The 26,422-nt window shown below is 38.3% G+C and overlaps 3 protein-coding genes across 5 annotated transcripts; 2 read left to right on the top strand and 1 right to left on the bottom strand.

Moving 5' to 3' along the window:
• Positions 1-1,398: 1,398 nt before the first annotated feature.
• desi1b (desumoylating isopeptidase 1b) lies at positions 1,399-6,369 on the bottom strand. Of its 2 annotated transcripts, none has more exons than XM_084741504.1 (6): positions 6,137-6,369; positions 5,979-6,000; positions 5,810-5,879; positions 5,243-5,352; positions 4,554-4,676; positions 1,399-1,588 (listed from the first exon to the last, which is right to left on the bottom strand). In XM_084741504.1, the coding sequence occupies exons 1-6, from the start codon at positions 6,222-6,224 to the stop codon at positions 1,576-1,578; spliced, it is 426 nt and encodes a 141-aa protein (XP_084597630.1). In that variant the 5' UTR covers positions 6,225-6,369; the 3' UTR covers positions 1,399-1,575. The 2 variants fall into 2 exon arrangements, with proteins under 2 accessions (XP_084597630.1, XP_084597629.1); XM_084741503.1 differs by lacking the exon at positions 1,399-1,588 and adding an exon at positions 2,327-2,906.
• A 309-nt stretch (positions 6,370-6,678) lies between these two features.
• xrcc6 (X-ray repair cross complementing 6) lies at positions 6,679-15,666 on the top strand. Its single transcript, XM_084740998.1, has 13 exons — positions 6,679-6,746; positions 7,517-7,606; positions 7,912-8,027; positions 8,658-8,799; positions 9,203-9,454; positions 9,748-9,934; positions 10,092-10,278; positions 12,409-12,577; positions 13,865-14,026; positions 14,162-14,291; positions 14,517-14,617; positions 14,731-14,847; positions 14,952-15,666. The coding sequence occupies exons 2-13, from the start codon at positions 7,534-7,536 to the stop codon at positions 15,149-15,151; spliced, it is 1,836 nt and encodes a 611-aa protein (XP_084597124.1). The 5' UTR covers positions 6,679-6,746; positions 7,517-7,533; the 3' UTR covers positions 15,152-15,666.
• Positions 15,667-15,784: 118 nt separating this feature from the next.
• On the top strand, positions 15,785-22,729 carry LOC146311629 (GTPase IMAP family member 5-like). Of its 2 annotated transcripts, XM_084740999.1 has the most exons (8): positions 15,785-16,026; positions 16,344-16,474; positions 18,081-18,158; positions 19,336-19,386; positions 20,207-20,257; positions 20,374-20,424; positions 20,699-20,749; positions 21,571-22,729. In XM_084740999.1, exons 2-8 carry the CDS (start codon positions 16,432-16,434, stop codon positions 22,287-22,289), a joined length of 1,044 nt encoding a protein of 347 aa, XP_084597125.1. In that variant the 5' UTR covers positions 15,785-16,026; positions 16,344-16,431; the 3' UTR covers positions 22,290-22,729. The 2 variants fall into 2 exon arrangements, with proteins under 2 accessions (XP_084597125.1, XP_084597126.1); XM_084741000.1 differs by lacking the exon at positions 20,699-20,749.
• Positions 22,730-26,422: the final 3,693 nt, after the last annotated feature.

Here is a 26,422-nt window from a genome sequence, read left to right as displayed (position 1 = left end):
GTAAATTTAGCACTGATATGCCCTTTTTATTAAGAATTTTAAGACCAATGTCTGTATAAATATGTGATACAGGTTTCTATTGATTTCTCAGTGACAGGTTATTAAAAAGTTAGTCTATAACAGGTATTTTTCTCAAGAAGTGCAAAAAAATCAAAACAAATTCCTATGTGTCTAATTTAAGAGAATAAGAAGTTATTTTAAAGGCCTTGTATATGTATATAAAACACATTTTGAGACTATTAATTACTTTTTAACAAGCTGCAGACACCCTCTAAGTATGATCAAGTAGGTTTAATAGCATTTGGTTAAACAACACTAACAAGTATTCAATATAACAATCAAGGCTGGGTTACACCAACACAGATTATTTGAGTTGAAGTTTAGTTCTTAGAGTTTAGCAAAATTAGGTTTAAAGTGAGTAAATCCAGATTTAAAATTAAGCAGAGCTCTGCTGCACATTTAGAAACTAATCTCAGTTTTGTAGATCCATGATTAGTGATGTAAACCAAAATTAAACAGTTTAATCAACATGGAGACAAAAATTTAAATGAAAGTAAAAACTAAATTCAAGTGCTGTCGGGACCTAGTGAGCGCAGAGGTACATTTTTATGTGTTCACATACACATCCACATGTATTATGGCAGCCTTGTGTATCCTGCGTCCAAAATGTTGCCTTGTTTGCTAGGTAGCTAAAAAAATATTTTTAAAAGGGTTTAGGGTTTAGTTGGCTAAAAAAGTTTTTTTTTTCTTTTTTAAAGTCTGTTTGCCAGCTAGCTCAGAAGTTTTTAAAAATAAATGTTGCATTGTTTGTTAGCTAGCTAAAATGTTAACAAAATAATGCAATATTTGCTAGCTAGCTACAAAGTTTTTAAAAAAAGATAACATTGTTTGCTAGCTGACCAAAACAGTTAGTTAACCTAGTTAGGTTACTCATAGTAGCTCATCAGAGCAGCTCTGATTTCGATTTTGCAATTCAATGGCCAAATTATCAACTCAATTGAAAGAAAGAGGAGATGTGTCATAAACTCAGGTGGGTTGAGTTTGTCTCAAAAAGGCAGCCCTTTAAACAGTTAAATGTCCGCAAGTATAAACTTAAAGTTCATACTGGATGAAATTTTAAATTGGACTTTAAAGTTCTGGTGTAAAGTTAAGAGTAAAAATGAAACAGGTTTAAAGAAGGGTTTAAATTTAATCATTAATAATTCTGAAGTGTAAAAGTTTGGTGCAACATAATTTAAAGTTAAACCATGATTTAATCAGGTTCAAAAATTAATCCTCGTTGGTGCAACCTAGCATAAGGGAGGTAACGGTAAAAGAATAAGCTGAGAATAAAGACACTGATGGCATCAACGATATGTGTTTTTTTTAAGGGGTGGTTAAAAGCCCCATAATAATTCGGTGGCTGTTTGCATAGCACCTGCTGTATATATAATTTACTATGCCTGGCTTAGTCGTGTAAATACAAACTGTATAAAAAAACTTCAATAATAAAAGTCCAAGTCTTGGCAAGTGAAGCAACTGTAGTATGTACAAATGACTGGTCCTGTGTTTCAAGCACAATCCTTTGTTCTGTGGTCAGTAGATGTTCCTGAGTGAAGCAAGCAGCTCAGAGGTTACACACATGTACAATAAAGATAAACCCTCAGTTCTGGTCAAACTGTAGTTTTTAAAAAACACTGAATATAAAGAAAGGGAAGCAGTACTGCTTGACTGAGAGCTGTTTTCTTCCTTGTAGCTTTCGCTAAGTTGAGCCTTGCTCTTGGAGTGCAGTCCTGTCCTATTAATGACCACAGGAACAAACACTAAGCAGAAAATGACACCTTAAAAAGAAGAATGATAAGGAGAATGGTTCAAGTATCACTATGTGTATTCTGATATGGAGTTTTGAAGTTATTAAATGACACATTTAGAGGGGGAGAAAATCTTATCAGACCCATTAACACACATGAAGCGTGACCTCTCATATCTGACTCTGTGCATGGCAATTTCTGTACAGGACATCTAATTGTAAAACACTTTGTAATAGACGGTCATGATAATGCACCTTAGTAAAGGATGAATGTGTATATTTAAAGCTACTGCAAGGAACTTTCATATTTTGTTCATTTTGGACGCCCCTTGTGGACAAAAGCGGTAGTGTTTCCTCCACCATAACGACACGTTAGAACCGCAAAAATTAAATTATCTAAATAAAAATCTCTTGCTTCTTTTTAACTGGCTAATGTATGACTTACTGTTAATTTGCCTGTGAAAATGTAAACACAGGCTTGTTTCATCTGATTCATTCTGTTTACAATTTCATTTAGTGGGCGCTTTTATCAAATGCACATCTGATACAACACAAGCAAGGATCTAGTCTGGATTTTAAAGAGTGTAGAAACAATCAATATTCTTTTGGATTATCTTGTTTGCTTCTATATGTCATATAGGCATCAGTATTAAATTGAAACAATTTCATATCAACTCCTTATAGTGGCTTTAAAAGGTAATAAATTCATCCTCTAAAATAAACAAATTCAAAATCAAATCTGGAGGATATATAATGATTTGGTAAAACCAGGTAAAGTACTCTCACTTTATGAACACACACAAACTCATAGCTGCACCCAGAGTAGAAATCTACTGTTTTGAGTCCCCTGGCCCCAGTATGGCATACTTTAAACCTCTGGAGAAACTGAATAGAGAAGACCGTCCAAATGATGGCTGGTTAGCTGGAAAAGTGACTTATAGCAAAGTTCAACCTGTCAACCACAGGTAGAGGTATTATAAGGGTCTGGCTGGTGGCTGATGACCCTTAAATGAAAGTTAATGTGCACCAGCCCGTCTATCGCTGTCCAGTTATGTTGTTGCCTCCAGGGTTTACGACCATGGAATCCAGTAAGGGACGGAGAGCCTGGCCAAAAGGCCTGAAGAGGAGCAGACAGGACAATTACACCAAAAGAAAATCTAAACAGATTACAGGATGTGAGCTATGCAAGGGGAAGGGGAGAAATAAACACACTACGCTGCAGCTATGCAATATGACGATATATTAGGGCTGCAAGTAAAGATTTTTCAAATCACATGCTTTGTGGCAATAATATTCAACATCTGTACAATGGTTTAGCAAGCCAAGCACACACCGCGTGCTCCAGCTGTGTTAGCAGCTTAGAAAATAGATACTGAAGATCGGTTACATAGGACTCTGTATCAGCAAGGATCTAGCAATATGATACATATCACAATACAGGGGTTGTGAATCAATATGTTGCAATATATCACGAAGCTGTAAGCAAGGTGATATAATTCTTTTTAAAATAATTTTAGAAAATATGTCCTAGTATAAAGAAGACATAGCCATATGCATAAAATCTGAGTTAAAAAGTTGACTTTTATGCAGTCAGAACAGTGAAAACAGATAACAACACTGCTATCCAGTGGTCAGGGGTTTAAACACAACACTAAAAGAACCACTGCCATGAATATTCACATATATCACGATATCATGATACAGTGTTTTTGAGAATCACTCCCTTATCACAAAATATAATACTGCAATGTTCAAGTGTATCACTATTTTCTTTTTATGTTATTGCTGTATGTTGCACAACGCAACAAAACGAAAACCAGGTCGATACGGGTTCATGAAATTCTTCAAAGACTGAAAGAGTTAGAAAGAGTTGTCTTTTTTGAGACAAATTTTATCCACACTTCATATGAGTCGACCCGAGTTCCATGATAACCTGGCGGTCAACAAAGAGGACTTCAGTAATGACCAGATGAACTTCAGTGAACCCATCAGCACCAAAGGCCCTTGAGCAGTGTGTCTCTGGTAAAATGTTTTTTTGTGTGTAATTTGCAGGCTAATATTCGATTGTAAGTATTTAATAAGTTGTAGTGAATTTTGATCGGCTGCCACTGTTTCTATAGATCATGAAAACGCTGTGAAAGTTATCCCATCATCCCAAAGATATTGTTCACCACTGTCGTTCTCATCAGAGTTAGAATGGTTTTTAAAAATATATACTTACATTTATTGTTATATTTATCATAAGTTATCGCTCCTAGTGTGAAGTCAGACGTCCCTTAAGGAACTCACACCTGTATATATATCAATATTTGACATTGTCTTTAACAATTTCAAACTCTATTAAACTCTATCGTATTTGTTTTTTTTCCACCTAATGTTATGTATGTTTGGTCAGCTATTCACAAGAAAAGTACAAACCAACAAAATGAAGACATAATTCCAAACACTGACTACAGAACTGCTCAAAAGTTGCAATCGGCTTTCATTCAGTTTGGTATCGTAATGGTACAAGTTTTTTTAAGTACTAAATATTAGGGGTGTCACAATCTTTCAAATCCATGAGTCGATTTGACTTTTGATTGTAAGGTCACAACCTGATTAGATTTTTTGATTTTTTTTTTCTTGTCTCAACTTGCAAAGATGAGCAGATCAATGGTTTTGGCTGCAAGCAGGCAGGGGGTAAAGAGAAAAAAAAAGCAGAAGCACCTATTGTATATAAAAAGAGCACTGGTGACATAAAAATAATGCATCAAAGTTGACTTACGTGGACAGTACTTCAGATGGAAGGTCTGTGATGTACGATGGGATCTTTTTGCCCGTGAGAAACTGAGCCACCTCGTTGCTGAAAGTGTTGCAGTTGTGCTCAAACAAGTTGTACTTGTCACGTCTGCGCACGAGGAGAATGAAGAGGGTGGAGAAAGAGAGGAGACGGAGATGTAAATTCAGGGGAAAGACAGAGAGGCCGCACAGGGTGGAGAGGGGCGGGTCAGTAGCAGGAAAAGACCAGATAGAGACATTTTGACAGAGAGATAACAGGAACAACTGAAAAGTGTGTGACTTAAAACACATCTCATGTCTTTTGTTTTGTGTCTCCCGTCCCTCACCTACATCTCTTCTGGAAATTGGAGATGAACTGCATTTTTTTAATCTAAAATAGTTATGGGCTGAAGTAAAAATTCAATTTGGCCCATAATTCTTACTAAATCTAGGGATCAAGTTCAAGACAATAACATCTTCATAACACCTTTCACTTGTAAATTTTTTATTTAATTATTTGGAGCGTAGTGAAGTTATATCAGTGTATTAAAAGACTTTGGAAAAAAGGTTATAGACTACATCAAAACTATGGGGTACTTGTAAGCATTTCTAAAACATGTTTATTACTCATCAAAGTCTTTTACTGGCAAAAATTCCACTGGGATTTAAATCTGTGTGGTGAGTCTGAGCATTTACCCGTATGTGGACTCTCCGAGCGTAGCCAGATACTCCATAAAGATCGCTTCGGGCACCTCAGTGGAGCCAAGGTCCACGATGGAGTCAGGCTGACCCACAGATGTGCAACCCTAAGACACAACACACATACACACCTCAGTGGATGTCTTATTACACTTGAGTTTTCTTTACAGTAGCAAAGAAAGTTAATAGAGCTGCAACAAATTATTATTTTCATTATCAATTAATGTGCTGATTATTTTCACAATTGATCGTCAAGTCTATAAAATGTAAAATAACTGTGAAAAACGTCCATCACAATTTCCCAACAGTCCAAAACCCAAAGATTATTCATTTACTATCATAAATGACACAAAGACAGACACCAACTCCTTATATTTAAGAAACTGAAATCAGCAAATATTTGACATTTTTGTTTGAAAAATGACTAAAACAATCAATCAATCATCAAAATAGATGACAGCTAATTTTCCTTCTAATGCCTAATCAATAAACAGAATAATCATAGCAGCTCCAGAGGCTAATATCATATGTGCATTGTAGGAAAAGGATAAAGCTGATTCTTACAGGTGGACAACTGTTGATGCCTTCTCCTACAAAGAAGAACTCCTTTCCATGGACCACAATGGCAGTGTGCCTATAAGACACCAAAGCACAAATAAAACCAAGCAAATTAGCTAAACACAGTTAACAGAACTTTTTGTGAGAAGACTTCAACAAATTAAGCTGCACTCACCATATCCCATCAAGCTGCTTCCCTGTGGAAGGTCAAGAAAAATACAGAATTCAATCAGAAAGACTTATTCCAACTTTATCGATATATAACAAGTTGGCAGAAAATTAAAATACCATCCTTTCCATGTGAAACCAAGCAACAGCTCATCAGAAACTTACCTAGCATGAGAGGACTCAGTTGACGGGCCATGCCTTTGGACAGGTCGTAAATGTACAGTTTCACTGGATAAGAGTCAGTTTGGTCCATATTGACACAGTGGGATTCGCTTACAATGACGACTGCAGCTAATTAGCTGACTCACATCCACCAAGAGTTGGTCCCTGGCTAGCTAGCTTACCGGTAGCTAGCAAACAAAACTTTGAAAATAACTTTCCAATCGCAAAACGCTTAAAACCTAGTAGTAGCCTAGTAGCCTACAGACAATTTCAAATGAAAAGTGGTTTTAAAAAGCTATTATTAATCTCCTACTGATTGGATGAGGATGCCGGGTGGTGCTGTGTCACTGTCTTAACTGTAAACATTAACATGACTTCCAAAACAGTGCCTTCGCATTGATAGAAAGGGGCACTGGTTTCCGGAGTCGAGCCTCTCTGCGAACAAATCCCGCCTGCTTCACTAAGATTGGTCAGGATCTTAGATTGGCAGACAAGCGTCCAATAGACGACGAGCCGCTCCGCACGCTTCTCAGCGTGCTCGTTCACGTAACTGAACGCGCCAGCCATTGAAACAAACTAGTCTGGACTTGTGGGCAGAAAGTAGCAGACCACCGTAAGTGACTGAATGCCCCCACAATAGTTTAATATTTATAATAAGTAGTTTTTTAAATGTGTTTAGTTCATGTAAGTCCGTGTGCATCATTAGAAAGGTGCATTTGTTAACTAAGCGACAAATGACAGTGAAACGAGCAGTGGCTAATTATAAGCTAAGCTAGCATGCTAACGCAAACGTTACCTGGGTAAAGTTGAAACCTCAGCTAACGTTTATGAAACAGTAATAACACATCAGTTAAACATTATTTATCGTTGTGACTGATATTTTTCCTTTGTACATTTATTTTTGCCTTGTTAAATAAGCACCACACTTACTTGTTGAAGTAGACTACATACTCACCAAAACTGACAATTGGTCTGCACTACCATGTAGACAAATATTAATAGTCATTTTCAGATGCACTGTCACTTCATAATGTGCAATATTTCACGCAGGTACATTTCTAGATTTTCATTTCAATGTGTAATGTTAAGTACTTTATTCAATATGGTGAATCATCATTCACCGTGCAAAATATTTCACTCAGGTGAATTTTACTTCCAAGGTACAATAATCAGGTGTATTAACATCATTCTGTATACAATATGAATATTCCGACTGTGCAATGGTGTAAATTTATTTGCTGAGTCTCCTTACATTGTGTATACTGTTCCTATTTTATCTTTTCCCTGTTTATAGTGTTCCTATTTTTTATTTTTTATATTTCCTCTTGCTTAGATGAGTATTTTCTTAATATAAGTTTGTTTTGTTTTTGCATCCTTTGACAGAACCAAAAGCAGCAACAATGGCAGAGTGGAATGCTTTCTACCGGAATGAGGAGGAGGAGGAAGAGCAGGAAGAAGGAGAGCAGTCTGGAGGTGAGATGAAAGCCATCTCATTACTTCATGTGCAGTACAAATACAAATAAGGCAAAATTGTCAGCTACCATCAGTCACTCTAATTCAGTCATTATCCCTTTTTGCTATCTTTTTCCTCCATGTAAATTTCACACTGTAAATGAACTCTTATTTGATCACACTTACATGCAACTACAGTCATTAACATGTAAAAATCACACAAGGTGAAATATGTTGTTAGAAAGCATTTTTGATTAAAAATATTAAGCTATTGTCTTAACTGTAAAAGTTACACAATACCAAACCAGGCTCTCTGTCTTTGTTAGGCGATTACTACAAGATCACAGGAAGAGACAGTTTGGTTTTCTTGGTTGATGCCTCTAAGGAAATGTTTGTCAAAGGAGAAGACAGACAACCGTCTAACTTTGACATGACCATGCAGGTAAGATGGCCAATCAGCTTTTGCTCTCTTTTTCATCAACAGAACTTTTTTATTATCTCTGAGTCTGAACACAGTACAGAAGAATAATGTTGAATATTTACACAGCATTTGTTTTAATCTAGTTTTTCTTGGCACTAATGTTATTACAACAGAATATTTACCTTCTGTAAACGACTTGGCATTCCTGAAATTTAAGCCTATGTTGCAAAGAAAGATATTTCAGCATATTTCTGTTGTTTCCACCTGAAATGATAATTTTACAGACATTACAACAAGTACTGTTATTGACGTTTTTTTGGAAAATTAAGCTAAACTTTTTCTTCCTCTCCACTCCGTCTTGTTGCATGAGCCTGACATGATTTTTTTGTAATGCACAGCTATCAGAAAAAAATGCCAGCATTAATAAAAGGAATTTTAATTGTGAATCATCCTGATCACAGGAGTTATTTGGTCGAAATGAGACTTTTTTTTTTTTTTTTTTTTTTTGACTGGCATGTTATGAGAAAACTGACAACCTTCTAAGCTGCATTAAAGCCTACATCAGTATTAGAGAATCATGACAGTAGTTGTTTTATGTTTTTAGATATGCCTGATATCTTACAATAATTTGTATGTGTTCTGTCCTTGTAGGTCGTGCGTAGTGTGTATACCAGTAAGATCATTAGTAGTCACAGGGACCTGGTGGCTTTAGTTTTCTACGGCACAGAGCAGAGCAAAAATCCCAGGAACTCATTTAAGCATGTCTACGTTTACCACGACCTCGATGAACCAGGTAAGATGCTACACTTTTAAAACTAACACATGAACTACAATAAACCTTATCTATAATGCTGCTGTTTTGCTGCAAACACAGATGCTGTGCACAGGTCTCATACCTCAAATGTACTCAGATGAAACATATTCAACTTTGTAACTAATCAGTGTTTTTACATGTTATTTCGCCAAACAAGAGGACTTAAAAATACCTATGCACTAAGTTTAGTGAATACATTTATTATCAATGCTTGTCTAGCAAAATATAAGCACTTTAAGCAATCTTCATCAGAATCTGAGTAGCTTTTTCTTTCCCTCTAAATATTTTAAATTGCTAAACATATTTCCTTACACCCCTATTCATTTTGTGTTCCCTTTCCTGTCCTCTTCCATTTGTCTCTCTTCTCCTTTATTGTCCATAGGTGCAAAGCGAGTGCAGGACGTGGATGCATTGCGGGGGGCAAAAGGTGCTCAGCTAGCGGCAGAGACCATGGGCAGCGGGGAGACATCATTAGGTGATGCCCTGTGGTGCTGCGCCAACCTTTATAGTGACATCAAGCTACGCCTCTCGCACAAGCGGCTCATGATCTTCACCTGCAGGGATGAGCCACACGAGGGCGACAGCGTGAAGGACCGACAGGCTCGCACCAAGGCCAGTGACCTCAAAGACACCGGTATGTCTGAAGAAGAGGCTGCTCACCATGAAAACCTGTAATCCTGTTTAAAGCTCCAAGATAGCCATGGAATCTTTCCCTCCAAATTTCAGTATACAGAAAGTCTGTGACTTTAATCATCTGACAAACCATGGCTTGTCCATAGCAGAACAAACCATGGATTAACACCATTCTGTACCAGAAAAAAGGCTGACATGATCAAGAAGGACCAGTTCTACCAATGGAAAAAGTTAGTCTGAAGCCCAGTAAGCCTGTACTTCATGGACTCATTTGTCTAATCCCTTCTCTCTTAGGTGTCATCATTGATTTAATGCATCTGCTGAAACCAGGCGGCTTCGATGTTGCGTCCTTCTTTCGGGATATCATAAGTCCACCTGAGGATGAGAGCGAGTTGGGCCTGCACCTGGAGCCCTGTGACAAACTGGAGGACCTCCAGAAGAGGGTGCGTGCCAAGGAGCAGAAGAAGAGAGCCTTGGCCAGGTAGAAATAAGTCACAGGCTAGCATTTCCAGACAAATAAAAGTTAGTGTTTTTAGGGTTTTGCTTTCTTCTTCTGTTGTGGTTCATCTTTGTGTAAATCACTCAACTCCTCCTCTCTTCTGTTCTTCACACCATCCTTCCCTCTCTACCATCTTTAGGTTAAACCTGTGTCTTGGTGAGGGCATAAATTTGGCTGTAGGAATGTATGCGACTGCTGTGACGACTCGGAAACCAAATTCCATCAGACTTTACAGGGAGACCAACGAGCCGGTCCGCAGCAAAACCCGAACCTTTCATACCCAGACAGGCAGCCTGCTGCTGCCAAGTGAGATCAAGAAAGCTCAGGTAAGAACTAGTGTTGTTTTTGGCAGCCTGTTTTAATTTTAGTTTTAGTCTAGTCTTTGTGTCAAACTGTCATTTTAGTTTTTATTAGTTTTAGTCACCTTCATACTCTTTTTTGTCTAGTCAAGTTTTAGTCGACTAAAAGTCTGAGCATTTTAGTCTTATTTTAGTCAGTATAACACATGACTATTTTCGTCTAGTTTTAGTCGACGAAAACTGATGACATTTTAGTCTAGTTTTAGTCAATGAAAATTGTATTTTACTCTTTTTAGTATTCTAATTCTATTTAATCCAATCAGTATAGCAGGGGTATTCAACTAAAATTCAAAGAGGTCCAGTTAGAGAAAATTTCCTAAAGCAAAGGTCCAAAACATCATAATGTCTAACTTAGTAACTAAGTAAAAACACTAATACCACAATGTAAAAATACCTAAGTAAAGAATGTGAGTATTTTTTCCATCACAGCAGGTCAGTGATCAGTGAATAGTGTTTTATTTATGGCGGCTGCCACATTAAAAACATCGACACCACGACATGATTTTCTATTTTTGGAGCTGCGCACCTTTTTCAGTCGTATCTAGAAGGTAACTCTTTATTTGCATAACTCTCGCGAGATTTGTTAAGATTTGTTATTTCTACTAAAATAATCAAACTCGCGCGATCTTTCGCGGGTCTAGGGTTCCCTTCCAGACACGACCCTCTCTGTCAAACTACAGACAGCAGACTGTCTTTAAACAGCACGATGTTAAACTCTGCAGTGTTTTACATAAAGACTTTATTTGTGTGAACATCCAGGTTTGGTTTGTCACCAACTTTGTCATTTTTATTTTTTTAATCAGTCCGAGAGGACGACGGTATCAGTGATTGATTAGTGATCAGTCTGTCCTCCTCTCCTCCCTCACCTGTTCACTCTGCTGTGAGAAGATCTGAAAGTTTCTCACAGAGAAACACAGACTCTCCTGTTTTACGTTTAGGCCTCCTTATACAGTTGTTTCGTTTTATAAGTGCATCTGGTTGGTGTCGATGTCATTAAGCATCACGTTAGTTTCTGTTGTCATTAACAACAGTCTCCTCCACACGCAGCTTCTCTGCAGTTGGTCTGTGTGTTTCCTGATCAGATAAACCAGCGCCGGAAAGACTAGAAAAGTTGCGCCAGTTAAAATAGAAGCGTCTTTAAAATCTCTTAATAATTTATTGGTTATAAGTCCGGGTCCGTATAGGACGGCGTCTGGGTCCAGACTCGGACCGCGGTCCACCTGTTAGCGACCCCTGGTATAGACAAAACCAGATTTTTCTTTTAGTCAAACCCATTTCACAAATCAAACATGGTTATCTTATTCTTATATTGTTACCTTATAAACTTGTCGTGTTTTTCCCCGTTATTTTGTGGCCGCATTTCTCCCCATCTTTTTCCACGACACATTCCGTTTTGTTTTCCACTTGTTTGTACTCAAAGTATGTCCATATATCATGTTTTCGTTTTCTCCGCGGCCGCCCGGCCATGATCCCACCACAGCTGCATCTAAATAATGCCGCGAGTGGGGATTGGAAGTGACGTCGCCTGCGTCTGCGCAGTGCGACACACAGCCTAGGAAACAGAAACACTGCAAAATAATAAACGCGACTGAACATTAAAAAGTTATTTCGTCTCGTCTCGTTTTGGTCAACGAAAATGAAGAGACATTTTAGCAGGGTTTTTATTTTGTAAACCACATTTCGTCTTGTTTTTATTCGTCAACAATATTGCATTATATATTTTATTATAGTTATCGTCACATAACCACCATTTACGTTTCGTCTCGTCTCGTTTTCGTCACGTGATAAAGGTTCGTTGACGACGATATTTCGTCATAAATTTCGTTGACGAAAGCAACACTAGTAAGAACAGACGTCATATAGTTTGATTTGGTTTCATAAATGTCTGTTTTGTCAATAGTCATATATACTGTATACTGTAACAATTCCAAAATTATAGTCCATTACCCACCAGAAAGACATGATGACAAACAAACAACAGAAAAATGCATCAACCACAGCAAGAATTTAGTTATTTTTGTTTATGATCAACAAACATTTTGACTTCATTCAGTGATTTTGTTGATGCTTTTGTGTGTTTGTGCATGTCTGCTGCAGACGTACGGCAAAAAACAGATAGTGATGGAGAGGGACGAGGTGGACACCATCAAGAAGTTTGAGGATCCAGGACTGCATCTGATCGGATTCAAAGCGATGGAGAAGCTCAAAATTCATCACCACACCCGACCTTCTGTCTTCCTTTATCCTGAGGAGGGCGAGGTGAAAGGTACTGTTTGTCTGCCTGTCCGACTGACTTCAAATTGACTGTGGATATTTCCAAATAGCGTGAGGTTATTTGATAATAGAGTCCCGAAGTCATGCCTCTCCAGTGTGCACCATGTGACCTAAATTCAGAACAAAATATAAATGGTAGTATATGATGAGAGACAAATTATTTTTTGATTCCGTTTGAACTATGACATAAATTACACATATGTTGTTTGTCAATTTAGAACATAATTCTACAAGTCAAGAAAGTCTCAGTTTGTGGTAGGTTTGTTGAAGTTTAGTTTTGTGTGAAACCGCTTAGTGAACTACATCCCTTGTCTCACACAATATACCAACACCAATCTCACTTCCCCTTGTAATATTATCCAGGGACTCCCGATGCTTTTATCAGCAGTGAAGAGAAAGATCAAGTAAGACCAGCTGGCATCACAGGCGTCGTAGCTTCAGTGGCTAACGTTAGCTTTTGGAGGGAGAAAATCATGACGTCACTTACATGACTTCTGGGTGCGCAGCCTTTCAAATTACATTTCTTCACAGTCTGATACAAAACAAGCAATATGTTGACATCATATTGGCCTGTCAGAAATTGAATAATCAAGAAAATAGTTAGCAGATCAGTCAACACTGAGAATATTTTAGTTAAAGACTGGTAAGGCTGCTTCAATCAGGATTTTGGGGGATCAATCACTGGAAGTTGTATTAGCTGATACAATCACAAGGTCTGTTGGAAGCCTTCTATTTATCATCTGACATTATTTATTTATTTATTTAACCATTCTTGACAACATTGTATGTTAAAAATAGTCTATAAATATATAGTATAAAACAGCATGAAAATGATCACAGAGGTACTAATGGACCTGTTGTACAATAATATAACAATTTTCTTATAGATTTTTTTATCTGCCTATGTAGAAATGAATGGGATATTGCAATAAAACAAACATCTAATTATTAAATGCTGTCATGAAAGAAATAGTAGAAGGAGAAGTAGTAATGTATAGATGTGAATTTCAGAGTTCACAAGGTGTACCTGAATGCACTATGAAGTCCCTTTTCCGGTGTACGTGTGTTTCAAACTACAACACTAACAGACAGCAGAGGACTGAAGCAGTGTTCGTGTAAATGACACCAAAACGCCATTATAAAGACCACTGATCAAACTAGTTAGAACAAATATTGGACGAAAATGATCAGTAGCTGTTCGATCAGAGCACCCTTAATTATTGCCCCTCTTGCTTGTCTGTTTACTGAGTTCTAATATGTCCTTTGTTTTCCACCTCAGGCAGCGCATGTCTGTTCTCTGCCTTGTTGAAGAAGTGCAGCGAGAAGAATGTGTTCGCTCTGTGTCGCTGCATCCCTCGCCGAAACTTCCCGCCTCGATTTGTCGCTCTGGTGCCTCAGATGGAGGAGGCTGACGAGGGGAACATACAGATTACACCACCAGGTAATACACCGCCAGGCTCCAATGAAGCTTTACTATGCTTAATTGATCTAGAGTCCCACACACTGATAGACAACTATTTTATAGTCTTGCTCATTGTAGTGTACTGAAGCTTGATAGCAGCTTGTAATCTTTCAGGTTTCAATGCCATCTACCTGCCATACGCTGATGACATGCGGACTCTGGATCCTCCCCAGAATCCATCTGCCTCAGACATACAAGTGGACAAGATGAAGGAGATCGTCTCTAAGCTGCGCTTCAAATACAGGTAGCTGCACATGTTCACTGCTTTACAGACAGACGCTTATATACTGTATCAAATTCTGAAATCCTAAAAAGCTAAATGTGGTGTCTTTGGTGTTGGTTTGCTACTTCAAATTGATATTGTTCTATATACATTTAATTGACAAAAACAAAATGACTGTTAGCAAGTGTGATCTCTGCTCATAACACAGTCATTCATTTGGTTTCTTGTTTGTGATGTATAATGCAGGAGTGATGCTTTTGAGAATCCAGTCATCCAGCAGCATTTCAGGAACCTGGAGGCCTTGGCCCTGGATATGATGGCTCCAGAGGAGACAGAGGACCTCATCAGTAAGATGCAGACAAACAAACAGTCAGAGATCCTGGTTCCTCTTGTGACTGGTGTAACCACTTCCTGTTTCTTCATCTGACACTGTCTGTACCTGTCTGTCTCTCTGCCTCAGTGCCAAAGGTGGAACAGATTGACCACCGTCTGGGTCCTTTATCTCAGGAGTTTAAAGACCTGGTCTACCCTTACGGCTACAACCCTGAGAGTAAACCAGCTCCCAAACGCAAAACAGGTCAGAAATTGAGTCATATGGCTCTTTACTATGTATTTGTTGAGGGAACCATACAGCCCAGTGACAACCTGACTGAATGTTTTTTTGTATAAATAACCTTGCAGCTGATGCCGAAGGCGGAGCTGAAAAGAAGCCCAAAATGGAGGTGTCAGAAGACGAGCTGAGGGCCCATTTGCAGAACGGCACCATGGGAAAGCTCACCGTGCCCGTGTTGAAGGAGGCGTGCAAACAGTTTGGGGTTCGGACCACTGGGACCAAGAAGCAGGAGCTGATAGATGCTCTGACTGCAAAGCTGGGCCAGTGACAAGGTAGATATACACCTCACTGTGCCTTTGTGTGTAGGCAAACATATCATATCAGTGTGTCTGAAACATCGTCAGCCACTTGGCACAAATCAAGTTTGCCTAAATTTTCTGATCTTTTACATTTTAAAAGTAGGTAACAGCATTTAGGAGTTTACAGAGTGGCCTGTGAATTCTGGGAAAGACCGGGACACTGTTCAACAAAAAAGGTGTAAGATTAAACTGTTTGTTTGTTTGTTTGTTTTTGTTTTTGGGTTTTTTTACACGGCATCAAGGTTCGGAACAGCTCAGTGCTAATGTCTGCAGTTAGTGTCACACCCACATTACATGAATAATGTTCGAATGTTAAAAAATATGTCATTTTCTTTGACCAAGAACTCTGAAGCTGGTTAATGTGGGTTACAACATTATAAAGTCTGTATGCTTTGGAATACAGTTTACTGTAAAATAACTGTAACGTGTGATGGCACTTGCTGATTATTTTTGATTTGCATTAATAAAACTAAAACCTTTTACAGCCCTGCATCACGTTTGCTTTATTTTAATAACTGCGAGAGTCAATATTCTGTACATCTTAAGCAGCATTTCCAGTTTGGCTTGTAGCAAGAAAGAAGGTGTGTCCCTCCAAACTAAGAGCGCAGCATTACCAGCATACCTGGACCTTTTTTTTTTTTTTTTTACTGCATTGTTTTGCTACACGGCTCAATAAAATAAGGGCAGTGTTCCTGTTGGGGGCAGGCCTGCACAGGCAAATGTTTCTGCACAACAGCAGGAAGAAGGATCACACACAACTTTGACCTCATGTGAGTTGCATCAGGTTTTGTCAGACTGTGTGTAAATGGAATACTTGGGGGAAGTTTATCTGACTACACACAAGGTAATGGAGTTTCAGGAACATTTTGTCATTGTTAGGGGTTAAAATAGACCTTTTTAACTTGTTCATGTAGTTTATGTCGAGTTTTCTGTTTTGGTTTACCCTGTCTTAAGTTATTACTATATTTTAATATACAACTGAGTGATTATAGAGCCTTTCCTTAGTCTGAGCTGACTGTGACATGGTGTGAAAATGTTATCCAGGCACTTTACTTTAGCTGTAATAACTGATATCAGTCCTACTTTTAATCTGAGTTGTTTGTATGATCACATCAGCGTTGCAAAACATTTGCCAATCTGGGTGTTGTGTTAAATTTTTAGGGCTTTTATATTGAAAATTCAGAGCAGAAGTGCTGTCACATATTCTCGCTGCCTTGACGCTGGCTGAAGGTCTGTCAGCCTCAGAGAAATGGAGTGTCAGTGTGAAAAGGACAACTCTGATGCTGCCACAGGTGAGACAGAAATCATACATCTATATAATTATTTATATTCTAACTTCCAATGTTTAACAACAGTTTAAACAGAGACTGATTTGTTCATTACTCAGTTTTTCTTTTTCTAAATCTTATATTCTAACATTGTGACTGGGTTGCACCAACCAAGATTGGTCTAATTTAATCTAGGATTGGTTCTAATCAGAGTTTAGCAAAACTGGGGTTAAAATGAGAAAATCCAGATTTAAGCAGAGCTCTGTTCAAATATCAGTTTGGTAAATCCAAGATTAGTGTTTTAAAACTAAATAAATAGAGTTTATGGTAAGATGCTTGCTTGAATTTAAATAAATAAATACATTTGTTCTGTTGGGATCTAGTAAGTATAATGTATATTGTTTGCTAGCTAGCTAAAAAGTACAAAAAGATTCATATTGTTTGCTAGCTAAGTAAAAGGTTAACAACATTTTTTATTGTTTACTAGTTAGCTATAAAGTAACAAAAAAGAGTTTAATTGTTTGCTAGCTAGCTAAAATGTTAACAAAACTTGACACTATTTACTAGCTAGCTAAAAAAGTACAAAAAAGTGTTTGTTTGTTGGCTTGCTAACAGGTTTACAAAATGTTACATTATTTATTAGTTAGATCAAAAAAACTATCCAAAAAAACTTATGTTTGCTAGTTAGCCAAAAGTAAACAAAAGTCAAACATTGTTTATGTTGTTTTGCTAGCCAGATAAAAAGTTACTTAGCCTAGTTCGGTTACTCATTGGATCGGTAGAGAAGCTCTAATTTTTCCTTTCAGAAAAACTTGTTGGCTGAACTTTAATCTGGAATAAAAGAAAGAGGAGACACATCATAAAAGTGAATTGGGTTGAGTCTGTTCCTTGACTTTCTTTGAGTTACTTGATTATTTTTGCTCAATCCATCTCAAAAAGGCGACAATTTTAAGTCAACCCTCCTCTTGAGTAAGTACTGGATCACAGTTCAAACTGGAGTTTAAAGTTTTGGGGCAACAGAGTTAAATATAATCTAGGTTTAGAGCAAAAACTAAACTGAGGTTTAAGGACAGTTTTAAAGTTTGGTGCATTGTAATTTAAAGTTAAAACATTTAATTTAATTGGGTTCAAAAATTCATCCTTTTTTGTTGCAACCCAGCCTGTGACTACATGGTTACAAAAACAGTTATGGAGTATATGGTCTATAATGTCAAGTGAGCAGCAAAATCTTTTTGACTTCTGGGTTCATTTTCCAAATAAATATAAGCAATCAACTTTTCCACTCTGACTATGTAAGAAAATTTGAAGATGTTTTATGCAGTTTTATTAAAATATCAATTTGAAACAACAATGCAGCTGTGAACTTCTGTATTTAAATGTGTGCTGAAGTTTCCAGCCATCAAAACAACCTTTTAATGAACAAGATTGTTATTTCAGCCTTTACATGTATGGATTAAAATGAAAGTGTTTATTTGAATGTAAACGTTGATATGCCTGCAGCCACTCACAGACGGATTTAAAGTATTTCATCCTGCATTTCACATGTGGGTGAAAGGTAAACCCCATGATAAGTTGTGTACAACACTGCAATACTAATGTCATGCTTTTCCTTCCTCCACTCTCTGTGCAGGCTTGTGGCTGGGCAGCAACAGCATGCAGATGGGGGCTTTTACAGTGGTGGGGTATCTCCTCTACAGATTCTCACAGAGTCAGTCACTCACCATCACACACGTTTGTTTTGAAAACCAGAAAATTCCCCTGACCTGTTGTATAAGGAATATTGTTTCACTGATTGATTGACCTGTCCTGCTCAGAGATACTGAGACTAGAAACCAGTGGTCAACTGATTTTTCAATGGCTGCTGCCGATACTTAGAGAACAGGGTGGCCAAAGGCCAATATATAATGTGAGTTTCAAAACAAAGAAAAGTCATGTTTAATTCCAATATTAAATTGACATAACTGACATTGATTGACTGTGAAGACTTTATCTAAACCTAAAAACCAAAACAAAAAAATACTTTGAGGACATTCTTTAAGACAAAACCCTCTCAAATCGGGGGTTTGTGGTCTAATGTGCATCTATTGTGGCTGAGAACACCTTGTGAAAATAGTTCTCAACAAATACACAACTAACTCCTGTTTTAGCTGAACTTAAAAAAAATCTGTTCCCCCATCTGTTTTAGGAAATTACTAAGTTTTTTTAAAAAAAAAAAGTCAAACTACACAGTGTCTTTGCGACCTGTTTTAAAGATTTACATCTTCAGTGGGAACAAATTGGCTTGAGGCTGAAGGCCACAGACTCAACAAGAAAGTAAAAAAAAGCCTTATAAATAATTTATCGAGGCAGACTGGGGAGCACAAGAGGTTTTTAATTCAGAAGGCGCAAGTTAGATAAGATAGCAGACAAAGGTTCAGTGTAATGGGAATTCAAATTTTCCCTGATTTATGTGCATACTGTTTATGATTAAATATTTTATGTGGAGATCATTTCAAAACGTGCACTTGTTTTGAGTGGCTGCATTACAGCTTTTTGTTTGTTTGTTGAATTATTGAAAATTGGAGCGTTAAGTTCATAGGATCTAAACCAAAATGCCTCCGATCAGCAGAGGCTGCTTCCATCAGCCAATCAGGGAACAGTTATGTGACTGTTCTCCCATTTAGGTCATTGACCTGATTCAGTTTAGGGTCTAACTACACTGAGTGTGAAAACACATAAAAAAAATGAACAGTATGAGTAAAATTTGAATAGTTTAATATTCATCATACTCCCTTTTAAAAACAGCACAAGTAATACTCACCTCTACATGCTGAAAACTACCAAATCACCTCATTATTTTCTTTCATGACCCCTGTGGTAATACTAACAGTGTATTTTTCCTGCAGCACTCCCAGCTCTGATCCGATGGCCGATTCGTCTGTTCTGCTCTCTAACTGGTGGGTTCAGTTTAGAGTGTGATTGATTTGTGCTCCCTCTAACAATAATAATCTAATGTGACTGTCACATTTGTGTTTGATGAGAATAAACCCACCAGATTATTGAAGGGATCATCTGGATTTTTGGGTTGTATGAGGTACTCGTCTATAGTAAGTGTTTTACCCACAGCAGAGGGACTGTACCAGTGTTGGAAGCTAAGCAGTGTACTTCTGTGGACATTTTAGCCACCTGAAAAATCAATATCATTCAGGTCTACGCTATATTTAGAATATTTTCATCATTTTACCTTTCCTTCGGACAGTCTTTTCTGAAGGGGAACTGCCGTTATATGAGCCAAATATCACTCTCTCCCAAACAACCAGACTCCACAGATAAATTCAGTAATTTTACCTCTCAGAACACGAGAGTTGCTGGTCTACCGCTGCTTCAGTCTTTAAATTAGTTTGTGTTACTGTCTGACTTCTGTTTTTCAAAAGGTTAGCTCAGATTCACCAAAGTCACACAATAGCATAAATAAACTAACTGATCAAGGTAGCGGTTAACCAGCAACTGCTATGTTCTGTGAGGTAAAATTGCTGTTTTTGCCAATGGAGTCTGGTGGCAGGGACAGAGTGATATAATGAGATGATTTCCCATTGGAAAATGTAGCATACACTTGGCTAAAACCCATTTTTGCTGCTGACCCTGTCCACAGCAGTACATTACACACTCGAGCACCCTCTCCCGCAGGTAATCCTCTGACTAAGGATAAATACCTCATGCAACCTCACTTCAAAAGATCCAAACCATCTCTTTAATGTGTTGTTGTTTCTATCTCAGGTCTGTCCACTCTTTGGAGCTGGGTTAGCCGCCTAGTGGGAACTCTTCGTGGTAAAAAAAAATATATACACCCCTCATTTCTGACTCACAGGAACAAAACCAAAATGTGGCACATGCTGCCTTTGAATTTAAAAAGTCAGAGACTAACTTCACTCTTTATGTCTCAGGGATCCAGAGCCTTTGTAAATGGCTGTCTCGAGTTTGGCGTTTTTTCGTAGGTGAGTGCTGGTTGCATTTGTGTCGGATGGTGTTTACTCTTCGCTGTGTGCTTCAAATTGACTTTTTAAGTGACGGTGAACAGGTCAGGAGAGTTTACAGTTTGAGTGGGTATATCGGAGCCATCAGAGGAAGTGACTCAGAAATACAGCAGACACATGACAGCAATTCAGTAGCTCTTGGGAGTGGAGCTATTTCAGTGATAGATCTACATAATAATTATAGGCCTGTAATTAACAGTTAAGCCAACTGACTTACAATCTGCTCCTCCATCAGGAGTTTCCTCCAGGTTCAAGTGGCTGGCTGCCGTCATCAGAGCAATCACAGGTCAGTTCACCTAAAAGCTATAATATATAGCATTTTTGCATTAAAATGTCTAAATATGAAAGGCATATGTTATATATTTTGTTGGACTGTGTACTTTCATTATTCTCGATGTTTGCAACAAAGTTTAAACCCAGAAAAATCCATAATTTGTTCAAGGTACCTGTGCTTTTCCTGCTGTTGCTAGCTCGTTGCTATAACTTCCAGGAAAACACGGTATATGTTGTTGAACATGACTAAATGTAATGTGAATATTACCTCGCCCATGACCATGATTTCTGCCTGAGTCATGTTTTTTAAACTCGAAGATAATAACTCCCATGAACCCACGCCATTTCACAACATCATCAGACTGCATCTTTTGTCATTGTTTCAATGTGAGAGACCCCTAGTGGCAAAACGTACAGATTGTACGTTTAATCTGCCTTGGATGCATTTTTTTTGTTTGTTTTGCTTTTTCTTGTTTATTCTGTTGTGATGGAAGATGAGATACGATTCGGTGTGATACGATGACACTGTAAACTGTGTCAGTATTGTCTGACATGTTCTTGTTTTTACCTCGCAAGCAACGTTACAATATTACTCTTGTAAAAGGTAAAAGCCAAAGGTCACACTAGACTTGCATCAATGCGACAGCCTTGTGTTGAGTCTCTCACTGGCCGGAGCCATCGTCCGGTTCATGGTACATTTAGAACAATCCAAAGGTCAGCATATAGATGTAGTCCCTGTAGTCACTTCTTTAACGTTAAAACTGGTTGACAATTCGTATCTGTGAATCATGACACCCCTATTATTTATCTAATGGTAAGTTGTCACCTCTGCAGGATCATCTGGAGATGGAGCACCAGAGACAGATCCGACCAACAAACCAGACCTGAGACTGATCCTCCTGGGACCCGCCGGTGGAGGACGGACCTCCCTAGCAGAGACTCTGTTGGGCAACACTGAGACAAAGACACTCATAGGTCCCCTAATGGAGAGCACCAAGAGAAGGACAGTAATGGATGGTAAAGAGGTCACAGTAATTGATACGCCAGATCTTTTGGGGCCTTCACTGGGGAACAGCAAGAGAGCCAGGGAAGCTCTAAGGAGCCTTCAGCTCGCCAGTCCTGGACCACATGCCTTCTTGCTGGTGATCCAAGCTCCAGGCACCAGCACGGGGACCAACCAGGATGCGGCTCAGGCGATCCGAGCCACACTTGAACTGTTTGGAGATGGGGCTGTGGGCTACATCATCCCAGTGCTCACCCATGCAGACCATCTGGGTCGAAAGCGTAGTGTAGATCAGCTGCTGGATGTGAACGCTGGTCTGAAAAAGGCTGTGTCTCTGTGCAAGCAGAGGCCAGAGCTGGTGGACAGCGGGCCAGACTGCCCCCCGGAGGCAAAGAGCGTGATGCGCAGGCAGCTGGTGGGGCGTGTGATGGAGATGAAGACTCTGAAGGGACACTTCGTCCACGAGCTGCAGAGGAGGGAGGACCGTATCAGGGAGGAGCTGCTGGCTGACATGGCCTCTGCACTGGCTCGAGAATTGGGACGCATGTGAATAAAAGACGGAGAGCTGGTGTTGTTGGGTCTGTGTGAAAGAGTTGTTGGGGCGGTGACAAAATAAGGAGGCAGGATTCATTCAAGTGTTAAACATGCAATTTTGACTTTAAGTGCGAGGGTGATGCTTTGCCTGAGGTATTTTTATCACCCTGCTGGTTCACCACTGTCCAAATGAATTTACTACCATCGACCACCTTCTGGTTTTCAACATGACACAGATGCTTTTGGTCAAATATCATGCTCACACACACTTAATTTTTTCCATTCTGATGTGTTGAAATTCGTTGACATGTTTTATTCCTCCGTATAGGCCTGTGCCTCATGTTTTCTTCCTCTGCTTTTCTACTCAGCTTAGCCCAACCCTGTCTTTCATAATTTATAAGAGGTATCAAACTTTAAAGATGATCAGTGAAAATAAACTGAAGTCATATTGGGACCAGGGTTCAGCAGTGCAGATCAATGCTTTCTTCAGAAGCCCCTGAAACAACATTTAGACTAAAGAGATGGATTTAAAATATGCCAAAAAGCTCTCACTTAATTGTTTTACAGATTATATTTATGTAGCTGTGAACATTAAAAAATCATCATATTGGCAACAGATGACAGTGACAAGCAGAAATATGATATAATCAAATGAAAGTCCCACCCCTTTTTGTTCCATGTTCCAATAACAGCATGACTGCATTTAAAGTTAGCTTAGGTTAGCAAAACGCTTGCTGCTGACTAGCTAGCTAATGTTTGCAAAACACTAGGTAGCTAGTTAGCTTGCGCTTTGCTAACATTAGCACAGGAGGAAAGGGGAAAGTTGAACGAGGTACCAGGCGTGCTCAACTATCATTGGAACACAGAATGAAAAGGGGCGGGATTTAGGAAGGGTTCATTGTGAAATATTAATATGGTAGTGCAGGGGAAGCTCACTTTTACATTTTCAGAGTTAATGGTACACTGTAAAACACCATACAGGAATATAGTAGAAACAACTAATCTTTTCTCATTAACATAAATATATAGGTTTCATTAATCTCAAGTTAATTCAACTTAAAATGTCTAGCTTTTCTTTTCTGACGGCTTCAGAACTTCTAAATATGAATTGTCTTTTGAAATGATGAGGTAAGTAGATGCACTGCTGCGAGTTCACTAAACTCAAATTTAAATTGAATTAAATTTCAGAAGAAACATGATCACTGGACAACTTTGAAATAAATAGTTTAGTCAACTTACATTTTTAAAGCAGCGGGGGAACTTCTGTTTTTAAGTTGAACCTACTTGAAATGATTTACAGTGTACAGACCTTCAACAGACCAATCAGGTTCCTCATGAGCATGATGATACATAAGGGAAAAAAACACCTATTGTTTATTCGTCAAGCCTAACCTGTGACCTGCGAATAAGAAAATAGCAGTTTGCTTCCTCTTGCCTCCATGCATCTGAGCCTGACAAAGGGACGGTTAGATGGTAGGAACCATTATCATTACACAATATGAGTTAGCATCTGTTATTTTACGTTTTAAGGGTTGAAACAAAAAAGTTTAAGTGCTTTGCAGTCAAACAAATGTAATGCAAAAGTAGCCAAATATATACCTCATTAGCTCCAAGACTTTCCAATGTCACTATTACATAACGTGTTTCTATGAAAAACTGAGGGGAAAACATGATATGGTTGGGAAATACTGGACTTTTGGATGAGTTTAGCTGAAAAACACTTCATAAAAAGCGTGACCTTCCCCTTCAGCACTAAAACACCATTATTAAATGTGACTGCTTTCAAAAAATGCATTAAATGGTGCAGAAAAGCCACAACTCAGGAAATTTTCATAATGTGGATAAATTTTATCCACATGATCCATTGTTACTGAGGACATTCCCTGGGACTGAACAGGGCTGACTGGTGGAGTCTCAGTTAAATTGACAGAAAGTCCGTATCTTATGTTTAATTAAGCATGAAGAATTATTTTTATATCAACACTGAATCAAGAGATTCCTCGAGTTTAAAATGGTCACTCAAACCCACTGAGAATTCACACCAAACACTGCAGCTATTCGCAGCTTTTTAGCTACTTTTGGCTCTTTGATAGTCTTAATGGCTACAAAACTGCAGCAGTTAAGTTTGGATATACAGTGTACGCAAATAGTAGGCCTACTCAGAAATGAATTCTGATTTTAAAAGTAACTATGCAGATTACATACTGTAATGCATACCAAGAGTGCAGATGTGAAAAAAATACTACACTTACATACTTACAGAAACATGTATTAACCACCCTGCCAAATTTGAATGAGTGAAAAAAAAATGCTAATTACATAAAAATAGGGCTCAAAATGATTTTAAAAAGGAGCAGTTTTCTCTGGAACTGAAGTGAACTGAAGTGAACTAAACTGAGCAGCAGGGCTGATTTGGACTGAGAGAGCCGCTTAGGGTACGTCCATAACTGACTGTTAGGGAGGGTGAGGAGAGGTGGAGTCGTCCGTGCGCCGGTTCGTGGTGCTACGGTGTTTGGGACCATGGCTCTGGCACCTCACTGTGCTGTGTTTCAGGTCCACCTTAAAAATCTTGAACACAGAAATCACGAACAGTTCACCATTCTGACTCTACAATTTAGTACCACATACAGTGTTTTCACGTTTTCAGCAACTATATTCTAACATGTATAGTGTGTTTAGAGGAAAAACATCCTTTTCCCTTTTCAAGGACTTGAATTACAAAAATTTTAGAGGTTTGTAATTTGTGTATTGCTTGCTATAAATTGGGCCGTAACAATTTGTTACATTCAGGGTTGTGTTGTTTTGTCCCCTAGTGGTCAAAAATGATCAAATGCAGCTTTAAAGCCTGTCCTGGTTGATATGGTGCCACCTGTGGTTACTGGTGATAACTGCAAGTGTATAACTGATTTTGAGCTGCTATTAAAAAAATAAAGAAGAGGAACAACTCTATGTGTTGACAGCGCAGCCAAACAAACAATGGGCTGAGGTGTCACATTGTGTCAATAAAGAAGACTAGAGGAGACCATCAACAATGTCATCATTATGTCAAGTATGTCCTGGAAGCAGCTCTTGTGTTCCACATCATGAATGCATTGTTTCCTGTGAATCCCGAGTTCATTGTGTGCAATTTGAATCCTGCCCTCCTCCAGTCACAACGACAACTATCCTGCTACGTGAAGATGCAATGAAAACAGCATACATTAAATACACCACCAGTAAAAATGGGGTCAGGTAGAATGAAGATGTGATTTATACATATTTTGTATGGTTGCATCCACCAGACAGAGTAAATAGCATTCATTTGGAGTTGTAGCTCTGGCCCCTTTACAAATATGTAAGTATTTACTCTCATTTAAAGGGACATTACACCCCATAATCAAAAATACATATTTTTCCTCTGGCCTGTGATGCTATTTATCCATCTAGATTGTTTTGGTGCAAGTTGCCTATTTTTGGAGATGGCACAAGCCCTATGAAGATCAAAGTGCCAAAAAATATATTTGAAAAATTCAAAACCAGTGTTTCTTTCCAAAAATCATGACCGAGTTGCTCAAAATAATCGACAGACCTTGTTATGAGCAGTTTTATGTGGGCACTACTTTCTTTCTGCAGTACTAGCTACCAGAAAGTAGTTCCTTGCATGAAACTGCTCACAACAGGGTCTGTGAATTATTTTGAGCAATTGGGTCATGACTTTTGGAAAGAAACACTGGTTTTGATTTTTTTCAAATATATTATATAAAACTGAAAACAGAAAAACTTTGCAACTCACACGTAAAAAAAAAATCTAAATGGATAAATAGCAATACAGACCAGAGGAAAAATATGTTTTTTTTTATTATTATTATTTTGGGGTTAACTATCCCTTTAAGCAGTCAGCACCCAAAAACAGAAAACTGAAGTTGGTCATGTAACAGCATACATTAACCTGACCTGGAAGTCATAAAACTTAAAAAAAAAGAAGAAGAAGAAGAAGAAGAAGAAGAAGTTGTACACAACCGTTGCAAACAGGATGTAAATCAGCGCTCTGTTTTTATTTATTCATGATACATTTTAGATGTGGCCAGTCAAAATGAAGTTAAAACCATAAGGTTTCGCAGTCTCAGGGGAGGGTCTGCTCCTCTGTCTACTGACGCAGGCGGTGACAGC

The sequence above is a fragment of the Lutjanus erythropterus genome, chromosome 17 (assembly GCF_056507025.1).
Source record: "Lutjanus erythropterus isolate fLutEry1 chromosome 17, fLutEry1.hap2, whole genome shotgun sequence".
Classification (NCBI taxonomy): Eukaryota; Metazoa; Chordata; class Actinopteri; order Lutjaniformes; family Lutjanidae; genus Lutjanus; species Lutjanus erythropterus.
The sequence above is the reverse complement of the archived record's forward strand: the minus strand, read 5'-3'. Positions and strand labels throughout refer to the sequence as shown.

Bases quoted from the DNA above. Each gene is read 5' to 3' on its own strand.
- desi1b (XM_084741503.1), bottom strand. From the start codon at position 6,224: ATGGACCAAACTGACTCTTATCCAGTGAAACTGTACATTTACGACCTG. The intron at 6,001-6,136 runs GTAAGTTTCTGA...GACCTTCCACAG, and splicing joins ACTGAGTCCTCTCATGCTAG to GGAAGCAGCTTGATGGGATA. The intron at 5,880-5,978 runs GTGAGTGCAGCT...GGTGTCTTATAG, and splicing joins AAGCAGCTTGATGGGATATG to GCACACTGCCATTGTGGTCC.
- xrcc6 (XM_084740998.1), top strand. From the start codon at position 7,534: ATGGCAGAGTGGAATGCTTTCTACCGGAATGAGGAGGAGGAGGAAGAG. The intron at 8,028-8,657 runs GTAAGATGGCCA...CTGTCCTTGTAG, and splicing joins ACTTTGACATGACCATGCAG to GTCGTGCGTAGTGTGTATAC. The intron at 14,027-14,161 runs GTAATACACCGC...GTAATCTTTCAG, and splicing joins CATACAGATTACACCACCAG to GTTTCAATGCCATCTACCTG.
- LOC146311629 (XM_084740999.1), top strand. From the start codon at position 16,432: ATGGAGTGTCAGTGTGAAAAGGACAACTCTGATGCTGCCACAG. The intron at 18,159-19,335 runs GTCAGTCACTCA...TTTTTCCTGCAG, and splicing joins CCTCTACAGATTCTCACAGA to CACTCCCAGCTCTGATCCGA. The intron at 20,258-20,373 runs GTAAAAAAAAAT...TTTATGTCTCAG, and splicing joins CCTAGTGGGAACTCTTCGTG to GGATCCAGAGCCTTTGTAAA.